This window comes from Ranitomeya imitator, chromosome 3 (assembly GCF_032444005.1).
Source record: "Ranitomeya imitator isolate aRanImi1 chromosome 3, aRanImi1.pri, whole genome shotgun sequence".
Classification (NCBI taxonomy): domain Eukaryota; kingdom Metazoa; phylum Chordata; class Amphibia; order Anura; family Dendrobatidae; genus Ranitomeya; species Ranitomeya imitator.
In genome coordinates, this window is record NC_091284.1 from 690,566,114 (window position 1) to 690,581,987 (window position 15,874).

The 15,874-nt window shown below is 42.8% G+C and overlaps 1 protein-coding gene across 3 annotated transcripts in view; it reads right to left on the reverse strand.

Annotated features, from left to right (window-relative positions):
• Window positions 1-5,024: 5,024 nt before the first annotated feature.
• Window positions 5,025-15,874, reverse strand: part of STAT6 (signal transducer and activator of transcription 6) — a 254,858-nt gene continuing 244,008 nt past the window's right edge. For all 3 annotated transcript variants that reach the window (XM_069758539.1, XM_069758541.1, XM_069758542.1), the window contains 2 exons: window positions 13,577-13,696; window positions 5,025-6,666 (listed from right to left, as the gene is read on the reverse strand). In XM_069758539.1, coding sequence (XP_069614640.1) covers window positions 6,558-6,666; window positions 13,577-13,696 — 229 coding nt within the window. In that variant the 3' untranslated portion in view covers window positions 5,025-6,557. The remainder of the gene's footprint in view (window positions 6,667-13,576; window positions 13,697-15,874) is intronic.

A 15,874-nucleotide genomic window follows, 5' to 3' on the forward strand; every position in this document is an offset into this window, starting at 1 on the left:
TAGGTTCATGGGGCTCAGGAGCCTGGACTGGAAATTCTAAAGGTTTGGCGAAGGTGGGAGCCAGCCGAAACCTCTGCCTACACTGGGCTCGCTCTAACCTCCGCTCGTGAAAACGGAGGTCAATACGAGTAGATATAGTTATTAATTCCTCCAGTGTGGCGGGAATCTCCCTAGTGGCCAGGGCGTCCTTAACGTGGTCAGCCAGCCCCCTCCAAAATATAGGGATCAGGGCTATATCCGACCACTCCAGCTCAGATGCTAGAGTGCGGAAGTGGACGGCAAAAAGGCTGACCAAGGACGAGCCCTGAGTCAATGCCAACAGTTGGAGCGCCGTATCATGGGTGACACGAGGTCCTAAAAAGACCTGTTTCAGAGTGCTCAGGAATAACGGAGCACTCTGCACCACAAGATCGTCACGCTCCCACAGCGGCGTAGCCCACTGCAACGCCCTGTCCGACAATAAGGAAATGATAAAGCCCACCTTAGCCCGCTCTGTAGGGAAACGAGAGGCCAGAAGCTCGAGATGTATTGAGCACTGACTCACGAAACCCCTACAGGACTTACTATCACCAGAAAATTTCTCTGGTAGCGGGAGGCGAGATAGCGTTGGTACAGGGGCGGCAGTGGACAAGGTAACTGCAGCCACACTTGCAGCCTGAACAGCGACAGCAGTAACATCCACAGCTGAAGTTGAACGCTCTAGAGCCGCCAACCTTCCCTCCAGCTGCTGGATGTACCGCTGTAAACGCTGATCGTCCGCCATTTACTAGCCAGACCTTGGCGCTAGTATTATGTTAGGACTGGCGGAACGCACCAAGTATAAGATGGAATAGAACAAGGTGCGTTCGCAGTCCGAGGTCCACCGTGCAGGAGAAACCCTGCTGCTAGTAAATAGCAGACTATATGGCGGTACACTAAAGTATATACACGTGGGTTCAACCTCACCCAGCGTGAAGGGAGCAATCCTGTTGAGTCACAGGACCGCGGTACCGCACCTAAAGCGCGAGCAAGTAGTCAGCGTACTTAACCCCAACTGGGATTGAAGTCCGATTAGACCCTTGCTGGCACTACACCGCAACTGGGTGTGTAAGGAAACTAAATGGAAATATATAATGCACAGGAGTGCGAGCAATGTCGCACTGACGGACGCCACCAACCACTGAGGCTTGGGTATGGAAAGCGCAAGGCAAGCGCACGGCGCCGTACAGGCGGACACAGCAAGAGGACGCTGCAATGTGTGTATCGTGCAGATGACAAGTCGGGCGCTAGATAGCTACCAACATCCGCGAGCAGACAACAACTCTAGGGAGGGATATTTAGGAGCTTTCATCCATCGACATACATCCATCTACACACACACAGTTATCATTATAGAACAATACTAGCGCATAGCCGTGCGGTCATGCGCAGTTTATATAGTTGCAGCACAGGAAGTGGCCACAGAACTTTTGCCCTTCCAAGACCTGTCAAGAGGACCAATCGAATGTGCCGCAGAGCCTGAGCACATGACCCTCGATCTCCAACGGGAGATCTTACCCTGGGCATGCTCAGTATGTGCAGACAAGGACTTAGTCCCAGAGAAGTCCGCTCGCTGCTGACCAGTACTGGCTTTAATGGCAGAGACTGGAGAAACAGCAGTAACTCTCAGAACAGAGTGAGAATGAGCAAGACGCTGAGACCGACGTCTTTGCTGAGCAGTCTCCACTGCGGCTGGATAAGAATGGGAGACCGCAGCAGACACGGATTGAGATTCCCCCTGTGCAGCAGAGGAAACTCGACTCCTAACACCATGTGCTTTCTTTTCTAGAAAGTTTTCACCTGCTGAGCGTAACTATGATGTTGGTAATCGTGAGTTGTTGGCCATGAAGTGGGCATTCGAGGAGTGGCGTCATTGGCTGGAAGGAGCCAAGCATCGCGTGGTGGTCTTGACAGATCACAAGAATTTGACTTATCTGGAGTCTGCCAAACGGTTGAATCCGAGACAGGCTAGATGGTCGTTATTTTTCTCCCGTTTTGATTTTGTGGTTTCGTACCTTCCGGGCTCTAAGAATGTGAAGGCTGATGCCCTGTCATGGAGTTTTGTGCCTGACTCTCCGGGTGTTCCTGAGCCGGCCGTTATTCTCAAAGAGGGGGTAATTTTGTCTGCCATCTCTCCTGATTTGCGGCGGGTGCTGCAAAAATTTCAGGCTGATAGACCTGACCGTTGCCCAGCGGAGAAACTGTTTGTCCCTGATAAATGGACTAGTAGAGTTATCTCTGAGATTCATTGTTCAGTGTTGGCTGGGCATCCTGGAATCTTTGGTACCAGAGATTTGGTGGCTAGATCCTTCTGGTGGCCGTCTTTGTCACGGGATGTGCATTCTTTTGTGCAGTCCTGTGGGACTTGTGCTCGGGCTAAGCCCTGCTGTTCTCGTGCCAGTGGGTTGCTTTTGCCCTTGCCGGTCCCGAAGAGGCCCTGGACGCATATCTCTATGGATTTTATTTCGGATCTCCCTGTCTCTCAAAAGATGTCGCTCATTTGGGTGGTTTGTGATCGCTTTTCTAAGATGGTCCATTTGGTACCTTTGTCTAAATTGCCTTCCTCCTCTGATTTGGTGCCATTATTTTTCCAGCATGTGGTTCGTTTGCATGGTATCCCGGAGAACATCGTTTCTGACAGAGGTTCCCAGTTTGTTTCGAGGTTTTGGCGATCCTTTTGTGCTAGGATGGGCATTGATTTGTCTTTTTCCTCGGCTTTCCATCCTCAGACAAATGGCCAAACCGAACGAACTAATCAAACTTTGGAAACATTTCTGAGATGCTTTGTTTCTGCTGATCAGGATGATTGTGTGTCCATTTTGCCGTTGGCTGAGTTCGCCCTTAATAATCGGGCCAGCTCGGCTACTTTGGTTTCGCCGTTTTTCTGCAATTCTGGTTTCCATCCTCGTTTCTCTTCAGGGCAGGTTGAGTCTTCGGACTGTCCTGGTGTAGATACTGTGGTGGATAGGTTGCCGCAGATTTGGACTCATGTGGTGGACAATTTGACATTGTCCCAGGAGAAGGCTCAACGTTTCGCTAACCGCCGGCGCTGTTGGTTGAGAGAGAGTTGGAGTATGTGCTGGAGAAGATTTTGGATTCTCGTGTTTCGAGACGGAAACTCCAGTACCTGGTCAAGTGGAAGGGTTATGGCCAGGAAGATAATTCCTGGGTTTTTGCCTCTGATGTTCATGCTGCCGATCTGGTTCGTGCCTTTCATTTGGCTCATCCTGGTCGGCCTTGGGGCTCTGGTGAGGGTTCGGCGACCCCTCCTCAAGGGGGTGGTACTGTTGTGAATTCTGTTGTCAGGCTCCCTCCTGTGGTCATGAATGGTACTTCGGCTGGTTCTGTCCATGGAATTCCTCTGGTGGGTGTTTCTGAGTTTCCTTCCACAGGTGACGAGGTTAAATCGTTAGCTGCCGCTCTATTTAACTCCACTTAGATCTTTGCTCCACGCCACCTGTCAATGTTCCAGTATTGGTCTAGTTCTCTCCTGGATCGTTCTTGCGACCTGTCTTCCCAGCTCTAGCTAAGTTCCAGCTTGTATTTCTTGGGTTTGCTGTTTTTCTGTCCAGCTTGCTATTTATATTGTCGTCTTGCTGGCTGGAAGCTCTGGGACGCAGAGGGAGCGACTCCGCACCGTGAGTCGGTGCGGAGGTTTTTTTTTGCGCCCTCTGCGTGGTCTTTTTGAAGGTTTTTGTGCTGACCGCAAAGTAACCTTTCCTATCCTCGGTCTGTTCAGTAAGTCGGGCCTCACTTTGCTAAATCTATTTCATCTCTATGTTTGTATTTTCATCTTTACTCACAGTCATTATATGTGGGGGGCTGCCTTTCCTTTGGGGAATTTCTCTGAGGCAAGGCTTTGTTTTTCTCTCTTCAGGGCTAGCTAGTTTCTTAGGCTGTGCCGAGTTGCATAGGGAGCGTTAGGCGCAATCCACGGCTATTTCTAGTGTGTTTGATAGGATTAGGGATTGCGGTCAGCAGAGTTCCCACGTCCCAGAGCTCGTCCTTATTATCAGAAACTATCAGGTCATTCCGTGTGCTCTTAACCACTAGGTCCATTGTTGTCCTGACCACTAGGTCATAACAGACACCCAAACGGACATTCAGGTGCACCAAAGTGAGTCAGGTACGAAAATCCATGAACAGAAAAAATGGAAGTGCACTCACCAGTCCTGTGTATTGCGAGCCTTTATTAGAAATACATGCAGGTAAATTTAAGGGAGAACGTGGAATGAACGGACGACGGCCGCTTCGTGCTGCTTCGTGCGGGTCCGAATCATACTGTTGTGTTGGGTCAAAAATAAGTTACAGCTCTCATAATATGGAGATGCAAAAACATTCTCAATTTTGCAAAATATTGTTTTCAGAAAATAAATGCGTATATAAAGCTACAAATAAGCCGCCATACAGCTCATAATCTCACGATGCACTACTTCTTCCGTAAGTTGGATGAGACTCAGCCATTCAAGTCTATGGGTGCGAGAACAAAATTGGATGCCATACGGAAAGAAACACAGTTCAGCACCTGACTTTTATGGATACGTTGCAACTCAGTAACATAGGAAACTGAAAATGATTAATAGCTGCTGTAAAAACAAATGGATGGCGTACAAACTGCACATTGATGACAAGTGAGAAAATTGTGCCACTTTTCTGGATAAGACGCTGAACATTTTCTTTATACGCTTGTGTGAACCTAAGGCTCAGTTCCCATTTATTCTGTGCTCTACGCTTGGCACTTACCTCAGGGTTTCTCTATAAAGCCCCCAAAAACGTGATTCAGGTGAGATCCTCAAATGAACCATTCTCTATATTGAGGCCGAAGGAGTCACTTTGGACTCTGGTCTCTGTTCCAGTGGACTCTGTCTCTTCATTTGTCTTAGTAGCACAGTAGCACACAAAAGTATGGTTGACCACAATTATGTACATGCCTACCTTGATAGGACACTACCGGAATAGTTTATTTAGAAGATCATCTAATATACTAAATAATTAGAAAACTGATATATTGGAACGTTTTAGCTTTATTATGTCTGAGAAACTTACATAAAAAAATCACCAGTAAGAACTACTCATACGATTAAATTGCATGCCTATTATATGTGTGTGTAAAAAGATTATAATAGGACATATGTCAAGCAACCATAAGTTTGGACTACTGTGAAATTATAGGGACAAATCACAGTATACGACAACAGAAAACGATCAAACTTCCTCAGTTAATTTATCAAACAATAAATATTTTATTAATGGAACAGTAATTAGGGGGAGTATACACACAAACAAAAAGGGGTGCACATTCCATGGTAACAATGTCAATCATGAAGAAGGCTGAGCGCTGAAACATGCGTCGGGGTGGACGCCATTCCAAGGGTATTAAACTGTTTAGCTATGTATAACCATGCACGGATACTATGGGTCACAATTGTATATAGAGCGCAGCATAATCCATTGAGATAGATTGACATTACATTGCTAGTTCTGTCAGTGTGCATTGATTTGTGTATACTACTCCTTATGATGTACATACTGCATGTGAGACCTATGCTACCACATGTGCCCCTTTTTGTATGTGTGCATACTCCTCCCCCAATTACTGTTTTTTTAATAAAGTATTTATTGTTTGATAAATTAACTGTGGGTGTTTTAGCATTTTCCCTTGTCATAAAGAAATCACCAGTAAACTGCAGCATTACTCCAACAAAGGAAAGAAGACTTTTCAATCATGGGTTTATACACCTGTCTCTGTCTCTGCTTATACCTGTTAAAAAACAAAAGTTATGCTACAAAATACACATATCAGAAAGATATTTAATAATTGATATATACAATATTATAGGAACTGGTACATGCTGCTTCTCATCTTTAGGATAGAATACTGCAAATTATATGTGTCCACCTCTGTCATAAGCCATCCCTTTTCTAACCAGTCAGCCATCTCTAAAATGAGCATGCTTGTATTATTCTAATCACTAGGTTTTGTAAGACGACACTCATTGAAAAAATCAATTTACTATGGGCTGCTTAAATCAGAGGCTGTCATATTTTCTTCCACGCTCCCAGCTTGAAGAATTCAGTGGTATTGAAGGCCTACCTACACACAGCCAATAAAGGTCATCTCTGATTGCCACGTTGCTGACGCCTACACTAAACACCAGAATCTGTAAAACCAAACCCAATGAGTGACAGAAAAACTTAAAGCAGAGAGGAGGTTGAGCTGTGTGGGCTCAGAATTCCATCTCACGCATTCCTAGAGCCAACCACCAGTTGCTTGATGAATCTCTCCGTAGGCTAGATGCTGAAGATCCAGATTTGAGAATAAGGTCCAAGGCATGTTCATGGTCACACGTGGTTGCAATGAGCTAAAAGCTCCAAGCATCACTCAAGCAAATAGTATAACCCTTGATGGACTGATGTATACAATTATATATTGTGCTTGATAAATGAAGTACTTGGTCTGGAGCAGTTCCTTCTACCCTAGAGAAGCTGTGACATCTCAGGAATAAGTGTGCAATCATAGCCACCCCCAGTCATTTTGTCTAGCTAGAATCTTCCTGCATGGGGATTTGATCATTCATTACTGCTTGGTTGTATTGGCACAGGTTGCTCTCATTCTCAATTAACTTCAGAACTTCATAGAAATCTAAACTGAAAATGAAAAAAAAAAAAAAGTTAAAATGACTTCCACAAAACACATGACAAGAGAAAGTAGATAAATAGGATATCATAGGATATAAAAAATAAGCTAATCTCAAAGTATATGCATACTGAGATCCGTAGAAATGAACTGTAATTTGTGGGAAAATCTGTCACATACTGTAATAATAATAATAATAATAATAATCTTTATTTTTATATAGCGCTAACATATTCCGCAGCTCTTTACAGTTTGCCCCGATTCGTCAAGACAGGCATTGCTCACATTGTTCTTTATGAGTGGGCGTGTTGGAGTCAGACATTCCTCATTAACTAAGAGGCGCATGCTTCTTAACGAATCTGGAATGTCTGAAAAGTAGTGTACACCTCCGCACGCCTCACGTCAAATCTTACGCCAGTATCTGAGTGGTGTACGATTTCCATAGTACGGAAGGCCAAACCTAGTCATGAATTAGAAGAGCTCATACTCATGTCCCCACTGTACCCCTGTTGTATCTCAAAGTGAAAAAAACAAAAATTGCAAAATTTTTGTGAAAATACAAGTTTTACCAAAATGTTGTGACTTTTCAAAGAAACTTTAAGCAGAATTCTGGTAAAATTGCCTCATAAACATATTGAACTGTTGCATTTCAATAACGGGGAACCCAAGACACCCAACATTGCAACGTTCAGTTTGACCTGTTTCTTTCACTGGATCCAACCAAGCTACATTTTTAACTACTTCATGCGCCATTCATTTGTTATTACAGCAAACACTAAAGAAAATTGATCATACATAAACTATATATTAACATCGATATAGTATTTTATAATAGGTTGTAGCACAGGGGCTGGAGTAAGATTTCTAGTGTAAGGACCGCCACAGCCTATCCTGAATAAGATGAGCTGTGCTGTCACGGCCCCGTTTCGACCAGTACTGCCCCAGATCTCCCATTTTGGGTAAAATTGGTGCGAAAATGCCAAACATTGCTAAATTTTGAACACAACTCCGTTTTTTTTCAAGTACTAAAATGTTAAAAGCTATACAATTTTGGAATCCATGTAATTGAACTAGCCTGAACAATCATGTTACAAAAGCCATAAAAATTACACCCAAACCGTATTGGAATTGCTTTTTTTTAACCATTTCCCCATTTGGAATTTTTTTCCCATTTTGCAGTACATTATATGGTAAAATGAATGTAGTCATTCAAAACTTGTTTTGCAAAAAACAAGTCCACATATGATTATATCGAATGATAATTTAAAAAATGGCTCTTGGAAGAAGGGGCGAAAAATACAAAATCACAAAACCGATATTGGCCGTGGTGTAAAAGGGTTAACCTTAGTGAAAAGCGTCTACACAAAAAAAACTTACACTTTTTTGAGTGCCTGGCATGTTTGTGTATTCTATGGACAGTCCATTGACTTTAAAGGGAAATATGAGAGGTTTAATTTTTTTTTTCTGTGGGGGGCGCTGCACAGGAATTGAGAAGGACAGTCTGTGACCGGTTAAAGATTATAAATCTGAAAGGCCAATTTTTAAAAAATATTTACTGAAGACCATAAAACTTAAAGATACAAAAAAAAAAAAGATAAAACAAAGATTTGGGTACATTTTGGGTCTGATTTATTAGGACTGGTGCATGCCAGTCTTAATGAATGGAGTCGGATGTGCTTAACTGCTGTTCTCAGCTGCCAGAAATGTTTTCAACTCAGGGAAAAGAGTAGTTTATAGCATAACTTTAACCCCTTCCCGACCCATGACGCCACGTAGGCGTCATGAAAGTCGGTGCCAATCCGACCCATGACGCCTATGTGGCGTCATGGAAAGATCGCGTCCCTGCAGATCGGGTGAAAGGGTTAACTCCCATTTCACCCGATCTGCAGGGACAGGGGGAGTGGTAGTTTAGCCCAGGGGGGGTGGCTTCACCCCCCCGTGGCTACGATCGCTCTGATTGGCAGTTTCACTTTCAACAGCCAATCAGAGCGATTTGTAATATTTCACCTATTATAACGGGTGAAATATTACAATCCAGCCATGGCCGATGCTGCAATATCATCGGCCATGGCTGGAAACACTAAGGGCTAGGGTTAGGGTTAGGGATAGGGTTAGGGGTAGGCTTAGGGTTAGGGTTAGGGTTAGGGGTAGGGTTAGGGCTAGGGTTAGGGCTAGGGTTAGGGTTAGGGGTAGGGTTAGGGTTAGGGGTAGGGGTAGGGTTAGGGGTAGGGTTAGGGCTAGGGTTAGGGTTTTGGTATGTGCACACGTATTCTGGTCCTCTGCGGATTTTTCCGCTGCGGATTTGATAAATCCGCAGTGCTAAACCGCTGCGGATTTATGGCGGATTTACCGCGTTTTTTCTGCGCATTTCACTGCGGTTTTACAACTGCAATTTTCTATTTGAGCAGTTGTAAAACCGCTGCGGAATCCGCAGAAAGAAGTGACATGCTGCGGAATGTAAACCGCTGCGTTTCCGTGCAGTTTTTCCGCAGCATGTGTACAGCGATTTTTGTTTCCCATAGGTTTACATTGAACTGTAAACTCATGGGAAACTGCTGCGGATCCGCAGCGTTTTCTGCAGCGTGTGCACACACCTTTAGAATTAGGCTATGTGCACACGGTGCGGATTTGGCTGCGGATCCGCAGCGGATTGGCCGCTGCGGATTCGCAGCAGTGTTCCATCAGGTTTACAGTACCATGGAAAACCAAATCCGCTGTGCCCATGGTGCGGAAAATACAGCGCAGAAACGCTGCGTTGTATTTTCCGCAGCATGTCAATTCTTTGTGCGGATTCCGCAGCGTTTTACACCTGTTCCTCAATAGGAATCCGCAGGTGAAATCCGCACAAAAAACACGGAAATCCGCGGAAAATCCGCAGGTAAAACGCAGTGCCTTTTACCCGTGGATTTTTCAAAAATGATGCTGAAAAATCTCACACGAATCCGCAACGTGGGCACATAGCCTTAGGGTTAGGGTTGGAATTAGGGTTGTGGTTAGGGTTGTGGTTAGGGGTGTGTTGTGGTTAGGGTTGTGATTAGGGTTATGGCTACAGTTGCAATTAGGGTTAGGGATGTGGGGGGGTTAGTGTTGGAGGTAGAATTGAGGGGTTACCACTGTTTAGGCACATCAGGGGTCTCCAAACGCAACATGGCGCCACCATTGATTCCAGCCAATCTCGTATTCAAAAAGTCAAATGGTGCTCCCTCAATTCCGAGCCCCGACGTGTGCCCAAACAGTGGTTTACCCCCACATATGGGGTACCAGCATACTCAGGATAAACTGCGCAACAATTTCTGGGGTCCAATTTCTCCTGTTACCCTTGTTAAAATAAAAAAATGCTTGCTAAAACATCATTTTTGAGGAAAGAAAAATGATTTTTTATTTTCACGGCTCTGCGTTGTAAACGTCTGTGAAGCACTTGGGGGTTCAAAGTGCTCACCACATATCTAGATAAGTTCCTTGGGGGGTCTAGTTTCTAAAATGGGGTCACTTGAGGGGGGTTTCTACTGTTTAGGCACACCAGGGGCTCTGCAAACGCAACGTGACGCCCGCAGACCATTTCATCAAAGTCTGCATTTCAAAAGTCACTACTTCCCTTCTGAGCCCCGACGTGTGCCCAAACAGTGGTTTACCTCCACACATGGGGTATCAGCGTACTCAGGAGAAACTGGACAACAACTTTTGGGGTCCAATTTCTCCTGTAACCCTTGGGAAAATAAAAAATTCTGGGCTAAAAAATTATTTTTGAGGAAAGAAAACGTATTCATTATTTTCACGGTTCTGCATTATAAACCTCTATGAAGCACTTGGGGGTTCAAAGTGCTCACCACACATCTAGATAAGTTCCTTTCGGGGTCTAGTTTCCAAAATGGGGTCACTTGTGGGGGGTTTCTACTGTTTAGCCACATCAGGGGCTCTGCAAACTCAACGTGACGCCCGCAGAGCATTCCATCAAAGTCTGCATTTCAAAACGTCACTACTTCACTTCCGAGCCCCGGCATGTGCCCAAACAGTGGTTTACCCCCACATATGGGGTATCAGCGTACTCAGGAGAAACTGGACAACAACTTTTGGGGTCAAATTTCTCCTTTTACCCTTGGGAAAATAAAAAATTGCAGGCTAAAGATCATTTTTGAGAAAATATTTTTTATTTTTTTATTTTCATGGCTCTGCATTATAAACTTCTGTGAAGCACTTGGGGGTTCAAAGTCCTCACCACACATCTAGATTAGTTCCTTTGGGGGTCTAGTTTCCAAAATGGGGTCATTTCTGGGGGATCTCCAATGTTTAGGCACACAGGGGCTCTCCAAACGTGACATGGTGTCCGCTAATGATTGGAGCTAATTTTCCATTTAAAAAGCCAAATGGCGTGCCTTCCCTTCCGAGCCCTGCTGTGCGCCCAAACAGTGGTTTACCCCCACATATGGGGTATCAGCGTACTCAGGACAAACTGGACAACAACATTTGGGGTCCAATTTCTCTTATTACCCTTGGCAAAATAGGAAATTCCAGGCTAAAAAATCATTTTTGAGGAAAGAAAAATTATTTTTTATTTTCATGGCTCTGCGTTATAAACTTCTGTGAAGCACCTGGGGGTTTAAAGTGCTCACTAGGCATCTAGATAAGTTCCTTGGGGGGTCTAGTTTCCAAAATGGGGTCACTTGTGGGGGAGTTCCAATGTTTAGGCACACAGGGGCTCTCCAAACGCGACATGGTGTCCGCTAACGATGGAGATAATTTTTCATTCAAAAAGTCAAATGGCGCTCCTTCCCTTCCGAGCCTTACCATGTGCCCAAACAGTGGTTTACCCCCACATGTGAGGTATTGGTGTACTCAGAAGAAATTGCCCAACAAATGTTAGGATCCATTTTATCCTGTTGCCCATGTGAAAATGAATAAATTGAGGCTAAAAGAATTTTTTTGTGAAAAAAAAGTACTTTTTCATTTTTACGGATCAATTTGTGAAGCACCTGGGGGTTCAAAGTGCTCACTATGCATCTAGATAAGTTCCTTGGTGTGTCTAGTTTCCAAAATGGGGTCACTTGTGGGGGAGCTCCAATTTTTAGGCACACGGGGGCTCTCCAAACGTGACATGGTGTCCGCTAAAGAGTGGAGCCAATTTTTCATTCAAAAAGTCAAATGGTGCTCCTTCCCTTCCAAGCCCTGCCGTGCGCCCAAACAGTGGTTTACCCCTACATATGAGGTATCAGCGTACTCAGGACAAATTGGAAAACAACTTTCGTGGTTCAGTTTCTCCTTTTACCATTGGGAAAATAAAAAAATTGTTGCTAAAAAATAATTTTTGTGACTAAAAAGTTAAATGTTCATTTTTTCCTTCCATGTTGCTTCTGCTGCTGTGAGGCACCTGAAGGGTTAATAAACTTCTTGAATGTGGTTTTGTGCACCTTGAGGGGTGCAGTTTTTAGAATGGTGTCACTTTTGGGTATTTTCAGCCATATAGACCCCTCAAACTGACTTCAAATGTGAGGTGGTCCCTAAAAAAATGGTTTTGTAAATTTCGTTGTAAAAATGAGAAATCGCTGGTCAAATTTTAACCCTTATAACTTCCTAGCAAAAAAAAATTTTGTTTCCAAAATTGTGCTGATGTAAAGTATACATGTGGGAAATGTTATTTATTAACTATTTTGTGTCACATAACTCTCTGGTTTAACAGAATAAAAATTAAAAATGTGAAAATTGCAAAATTTTCAAAATTTTAGCCAAATTTCTGTTTTTATCACAAATAAACGCAGAATTTATTGACCTAAATTTACCACTAACATGAAGCCCAATATGTCACGAAAAAACAATCTCAGAACCGCTAGGATCCGTTGAAGCGTTCCTGAGTTATTACCTCATAAAGGGACACTGGTCAGAATTGCAAAAAACGGCAAGGTCTTTAAGGTCAAAATAGGCTGGGTCATGAAGGGGTTAATGAATTTGACAAAATGGGCATAGCCACACCCCATGCATCCATGCTAAGCCCCATATTGGCTGAGCTGGCTGGGGAGTTGTGAGAAAATGGTGCCAGTTGCAATATTTTAGGGCAACTTCTGAACTGTGCAAAAATATTGTGGCTATTAAGATGTTTAACGCAGGTTTTTGCTTTGGAATCTGAGAGGTGCATAATGTAAGAGCCAGAGAGCCTAATACCAGCGATTTGTCACTTACTGAACTGTTTGGTGCAGTTTTGACATAATTCCTGTTTCCTCTGCTGTACATACAGCAGGGTTCAGAATACTGGCCTGTGTATAACCCCGCCCACACCTCTGATTGGCAGCTTCCTATGTACACTGTGCATTGTCAGCCTATGCCAGTCAATGGTGGGGGTGGAGCTATAAAGATTATCGGGACTGCTTGGCACGTGACACCTAGTCCTGCAGCAATAATCTCCTGCTGATAAAACATTGATTGTATTGAAAATACAGCAAACTGCTGAGCAAGTGACAGAATCAGGCTATCTGCACCTTCATTATAGCAAAAACCTGCTGACAGATTGAAATTAAAGAATAGGCTGCTTCTTCTTTTCTTTACAACTTATTACTGTGGAACACACCATGGGCATGCATATGGTATTGTTTCTTAAAAATAATGGCTTGTAGGTAAATATTATGGCATCTGGTGCAGCATGCCATGATTTATTTTTGTTGTGTTCTGTGTGAATCACAGTATGGCCCCATACATTTCTGTAGTTGTATTATGGCATAAGGCCCAGTTCTCTCCATACATTCTAAACTATATTGTCAAGATTGGTAAATGATTTAGCTAAAAAGATCACTGAGACTGAAGCTGCAGTATGTGAGTCCCTCATAAAAAAGTGGCTACATCCATGATTATGTCGCAGTCTTTTCCAGGGTTCCCATATTTGCTTCTTGTACTAGAAAGAAGGGTGATAATCTGTCAAGATCTTTCCCATCTTACTCTCTTTGAAGACCATCTGCAGTGGTGCTTGGTGCTGGGGCATCAAAGATATACTGTGGGATGAACTGAGGACTGTCATTCTGCACAAATGGCGGACACGAAGATAGTGGTGATGTATACCTAAAATAAAGAAAAATAAAAATGTATGTGTATAACTATCAATTTTATAAATGTTACCATTTTTTAAACATATCAGTCATTTTTGCGTTAGCTAAATTAAAGGCTAAAATTTAAAAAAAATCCTATTGCTTTAATGCATATACAATAATAACATTAAAATAAGGCAACTTTGTAACTAGTCCATTAAAAAAACTATTGTTTTTGTCTACAGTTCCTCCAGATCTGTCTTCACACTAACAGACTACAAGTAAACCCTGTGTGGTCGTTGTTGCTTCCAACTTCTTGATGACCAAATGTATATTAGGAAGAAGTAGAGGATGAATGTAATAGGATATAACTGGAAAACCAGACTACACACCGTTTATTTGCTAAGAGAATTCAGAATGAGCATTTCACGATTCCAAAGCTCGGATCCCATTTGACTTCTATGAGGTTCGGGTTCATGTTCGGGTAGAGTTTTGGTACCTAAACCCAACGTTGGACTAAAGTTCAGTCGAACCAGGCGAACGTGAACATCCATGGGTTCAACTAATCCCTAGTAGCACTATAGCAGGAAAAAGTTCTGAAATGATTCTTCTTGTAATAATTTTCTACATGACAAAAACCTGGCATTTTAACAAAGGTGTGTAGACTACCTATATCCACTGTATATTAGTTCTGGACACCCCTTTTAATAGACATTCGTACCTCCATTTTATCGTTTATGAAAATTTGCCAGTTGTTTCACTAACCTGGTGTCATTGGAGTTCTAGAGCATTTGTATCTGTTTCCAGATGCCTGCCTGTCATTTATTTATCATTGCATGTGCAAATGGAGAAAGTGGAGATGAGTAGTAAAAATGGAGTAGAAAAACCTTCAGTATAAATGCGTTTTTTATTTATCAACGCGTTTCGAAGCACACCGGCGTCTCCGTCAGGATAAACCAGCTGCCCGTCTCTTCAGCGTTCACAGGGGTTGTGCCCTTCACAACCTTTGAAGGTGAGCATATTCTTTGCTTTCATTTTCCTATTTAACCCGGATAAGACTCATTACCTTTCCAATTTTTCATCATAATCGTGATTTATTTATCACTAACTCTCAGAAAAATAAATGTACACTAGGTGAAAGAGAAATATATTTAATGGTAAGACATACTGTGTATTTTCTTAACATAGCATCTTATGGATCCTTTGTATAATAGCAGTAATGATACTGGTATACAGAGATTTTGGTGCCAACAATGTCTGAACGATTTTATATTAAGTTTATGTTCTGATTAAGAATATGACTTCGGTTTTGCCAGATGAGTTCTAGTTTCTGGGATATTTAATAGTTAATTACAGTAGAATTCTGGCTTCAAAAGTCTTTTTATAGCATTGTAAGCCTACAAATAAATACAAAATAATTTTTGGGATATTTCCTTACCTAAGACACTGTTAACGAGTCAAAGGACAGACCAAAAGCTATGGTATTTGTTATCACACACAAGCCGCATTGGAGGAATGCATTGTTTTCATGGATGTATTATTTCAAAAACTAGAATCAATTCAGCAAGAGTAATGGGATTTTTTTTTATTCAACAGCCTCAAAATATCCTAAATCCATTAAAAAAAACACTTGGCACTAGTGATGAGCGAACGTGCTCGGCTGCATATCTTGCATATCAACCATGCAGGGATTGGCTGTCTGTTAGGAAGGACATTTTTTTCAGCTAAGGCACTTGACTGTATAAAAGGAGCATGTTAAAGAGGCAGAGTCTCTCAGAAGCAAAGATGATCGGAGGTTCACCTGTCTGAACAACTGTCTCTAAATATTGTAAAACAATTTCAGAATAATGTTCCTCAGTGTTAAGTTGCAAAGACTTTGAATATTCCACCATCTACAGTACATACAAGGCCACCAGTCAGTATTAGATGTTTGTGATTTACGGTCGCTCAGCCGACACGCAGTTAAAAATAAATATGATTCGATCATGCATCTAGAAATCCTTGCAATCATTGTCTGTTAACATGGTTCGCTGTACAATCCACAAATAGAAGTTAAAGTTGTATCGTGCAATGAAGAAGCCACATATCACCAAAATCCGGAAACGCTGCCTTCATCTCTTGGGCAAAGCTCTTAAAAAAGACTGAGAAAAAATGGGAAACTGTTCTGTGGACAGAAGAATCAAAGTACAAAAATCGCTATGGAATCGTGTCC